Source organism: Notolepis coatsorum (genome assembly GCF_963971535.1).
Source record: "Notolepis coatsorum genome assembly, chromosome: 3".
NCBI classification, from domain to species: Eukaryota; Metazoa; Chordata; class Actinopteri; order Aulopiformes; family Paralepididae; genus Notolepis; species Notolepis coatsorum.
Genome location: NC_140167.1, coordinates 81,480,992 through 81,482,330, shown reverse-complemented (window position 1 = coordinate 81,482,330; position 1,339 = coordinate 81,480,992). Strand labels below are relative to the sequence as shown.

Sequence of the window (1,339 nt, the reverse complement as noted above, 5' to 3'; positions counted from 1 at the left end):
GTTTGTAAACATCAAATGGGTCTATTGTTCATGCTGAATTTGAGCTTGTAAGTCGCTATGTATAAAAAGCTAAATGACTAAATGTAAAATGTATGTGACAACAACTAGACTCAAATGTCGTTCTGTTTCAAACTAAAACTAAACAAAGTCTAAACTGGATGGAATGACTAAGACTGGGACTGGAGTTGAATTCAAGTGAAGGGACTGATGTTAAAATGTGACGTCGATGTTCTCATGCAGACTGTTGTGTTTCCACCATCTCTGTCTCTCCAGGACCAGAGGTGGTTGACGGTGTCTGGTCTCCATGGTAACAGTGTCTACCAGCTGCAGCTACAGGTTCTAACAGCAGGGGGCAGCGGTGTAGCATCAGTCTCCAGGACCATACACACTCCTGTTATACAGTTATAGGTACTACACACACACACACACACACACACACACACACACACACACACGCACACACACACACACACACACACAACCCAACTGCTAAAAAAAGTAGTTTTTCCTTAAACACACCATAATGATAATACATCTCTCTTTCTCTCTCTCTCTCTCTCTCTCTCTCTCTCTCTCTCTCTCTCTCTCTCTCTCTCTCTCTCTCTCTCTCTCTCTATATATATATGTAATGTATGTAATAACCTGTAGAGGGCAGTGTGACGGCTGCATCACTGACCTGCAGCGGCTCAACACGTAATCGAAATGGCCGCTTTGATTTGGTTTGGAATGAATGAATGATGGTCTGCATTTGGTTTACAGCCAATCATCTCCTTGTCTCTCCCTTCTAGGCCCGCCCCTGTGGCTGCTGCTCTGCATCATCAACGCTCTCTCTCTCTCTCTCTCTCTCTCTCTCTCTCTCTCTCTCTCTCTCTCTCTCTCTCTCTCTCTCTCTCTCTCTCTCTCTCTCTCTCTCTCTCTCTCTCTCTCTCTCTCTCTCTCTCTCTCTCTCTTTCTCTATAGATGGTTCCAGAATAAAGGTCTCTGGTCGTAGCTGGTTACAGAATAAAGGTCTCTGGTCGTAGATGGTTCCAGAATAAAGGTATCTGGTCGTAGATGGTTCCAGAATAAAGGTCTCTGGTCATAGATGGTTCCAGAACTGTACATTGAGTTTCATTTTCACCAGAAGGTATTAGAGTCAGTTCTCCAGAGGACCAGAGAGTCAGTTCACCAGAGGACCAGAAGGTATTAGAGTCAGTTCTCCAGAGGACCAGAGAGTCAGTTCACCAGAGGACCAGAAGGTATTAGAGTCAGTTCTCCAGAGGACCAGAGAGAGCAGTGTGGTCTGGTGTTCTGGGTATATAGAGAATGTATAGAGAATGTATAGAGAATGTAGCACTGA

General features: G+C 44.6%; 1 protein-coding gene across 1 annotated transcript in view; it reads left to right on the top strand.

Moving 5' to 3' along the window:
- The window catches only part of LOC311225873 (anosmin-1-like), a gene marked incomplete at its 3' end in the record, with an annotated part of 89,150 nt that extends 88,839 nt beyond the window's left edge, over window positions 1–311 (top strand). The window contains exon 7 of the mRNA XM_084311265.1: window positions 274–311. Within this exon, the coding sequence (XP_084167391.1) occupies window positions 274–311 (38 nt within the window). The remainder of the gene's footprint in view (window positions 1–273) is intronic.
- Between the last annotated feature and the right edge of the window lie 1,028 nt (window positions 312–1,339).